The sequence below is a fragment of the Anser cygnoides genome, chromosome 30 (genome assembly GCF_040182565.1).
Source record: "Anser cygnoides isolate HZ-2024a breed goose chromosome 30, Taihu_goose_T2T_genome, whole genome shotgun sequence".
Taxonomy (NCBI): Eukaryota; Metazoa; Chordata; class Aves; order Anseriformes; family Anatidae; genus Anser; species Anser cygnoides.
The window spans coordinates 4051445-4053301 of record NC_089902.1 but is presented as its reverse complement, the minus strand read 5'-3'; the positions used below and the strand labels follow the sequence as shown (position 1 = coordinate 4053301).

The window sequence follows — 1857 nt, the reverse complement described above, 5'->3', positions numbered from 1 at the left end:
CGCTGCCATTCCTGCTGGCTTCTCCACCTGGCCGTGCTGCTGCTGCTCTTGTTCCCAGGCTGCCTGGGAATGGGGGTTTCACCTGCCCATGGGGTGAGCCCTCGGGGTGCTTGGGGGAAGGGGAGTACGGGGACAGGGTGAGGGGTCTGGAAATGGGCACTTGGAGCCTGGCTTCTTTTGCTCTCAGCAGTGTTCAAACTCTTCACAGGAGAATCTCCTTAGTGCAATTGTCCTGCAGTCAAAGAGATGCCCGCACAGAGCAGCTGAATCCAATGCAGGAAAGGGATCTGCCAGCTGTCTGTGTGCAATTGGGCAAGTGCTTTGAGGGGCTTAATTAAGAAATGGGAATGGTTTTCTCAGGTCACTCTGCCGTATTATTAGTGTATTTCTGTTCCTCGGGCAGGACGCCATGCCCGGAGGCAGGAAATGGCCAACAGTAGCTCTGTGAGCCAGTTCCTCCTGCTGGCATTTGCAGACACGCGGGAGCTGCAGCTCCTGCACTTCGGGCTCTTCCTGGGCATCTACCTGGCTGCCCTTCTGGGCAACGGCCTCATCCTCACCGCCGTAGTCTGCGACCACCGCCTCCACACCCCCATGTACTTCTTCCTCCTCAACCTCGCCCTCCTCGACCTGGGCTGCATCTCCACCACTCTCCCCAAAGCCATGGCCAATGTTCTCTGGGACACCAGGGCCATCTCCTATCAAGGGTGTGCTGCACAGGTCTTCTTTTTTGTCTTCTTAGTTGGAGCGGAGTACTGGTTTCTCACCATCATGGCCTACGACCGCTACGTTGCCATCTGCAAGCCCCTGCACTACGGGAGCCTCGTGGGTAGCAGAGCTTGTGCCCAGATGGCAGCAGCTGCCTGGGGCAGTGGCTTTCTCTATTCTGTCCTGCACACGACTAGTACATTTTCATTGCCCCTCTGCCAAGGCAATGCAGTGGACCAGTTCTTCTGTGAAATCCCCCAGATCCTCAAGCTCTCCTGCTCAGATGCCTACTTCAGGGAAGTTGGGGCACTTGTGTGTAGTGTTTCTTTAGCTTTTGGCTGTTTTGTTTTCATTGTTTTTTCCTATGTGCAGATCTTCAGGGCCGTGCTGAGTATCCCCTCTAAGCAGGGCCGGCACAAAGCCTTTTCCATGTGCCTCCCTCACCTGGCCGTGCTCTCCCTGTTTCTCAGCACTGTCATGTTTGCCTACCTGAAGCCCCCCTCCATCTCTTCCCCATCCCTGGACCTGCTGGTGGCAGTTCTGTACTCGGTGGTGCCTCCAGCATTGAACCCCCTCATCTACAGCATGAGGAATCAGGAACTCAAGCATGCGCTCTGGATATTGATGACTAGATGTTTTTCGGAAGCAATAAATTTCCATTCTACCTCTGCAGATGACTAATAATGTCAAGGACTACAAGAACAAGTAATATTATAGATATGATTTTTTTTTGTATGTTTGTATATTGATGAGTGTTTTCGTTACAGGACTAATACGGCTAAAGTTGCCCATTAAAATGATATGATTCATCTCATTTCTTTTACTGTATGTACCTGTCAAGTATAGCTCAGAGATTCTGTTTATGAGGAGCCAGGCCCTCTGTGAATTTAAATAAAAGAAAGGAGCCCGTTTTTCCACTTCCATTTCAGTATGTACGTGTTGAATGTATATACTGAGACTCTGTACACGAGGAGAAACGTCTCTCTGTGAACATAAACAAAGTGAAGGAGCCTGCACTGCCTTCCTTGTGTGACATCCTTCCTCTGAGAGCTGCTCTGGCTCTGCAGGGGCAGTGCCATGTGCAGGGCTGCAGAGGAAAAGAGTCCCATCCCAGCAGCACGGCCAGGGAGCACCAGCGCTTGGGGCATG

General features: G+C 52.0%; 1 protein-coding gene across 1 annotated transcript; it reads left to right on the top strand.

Moving 5' to 3' along the window:
• Nucleotides 1-426: 426 nt before the first annotated feature.
• Nucleotides 427-1389, top strand: LOC136787744 (olfactory receptor 14C36-like). The gene has a single exon (XM_066985062.1). It carries the CDS (start codon nucleotides 427-429, stop codon nucleotides 1387-1389), a length of 963 nt encoding a protein of 320 aa, XP_066841163.1.
• The last annotated feature ends 468 nt before the right edge of the window (nucleotides 1390-1857 follow it).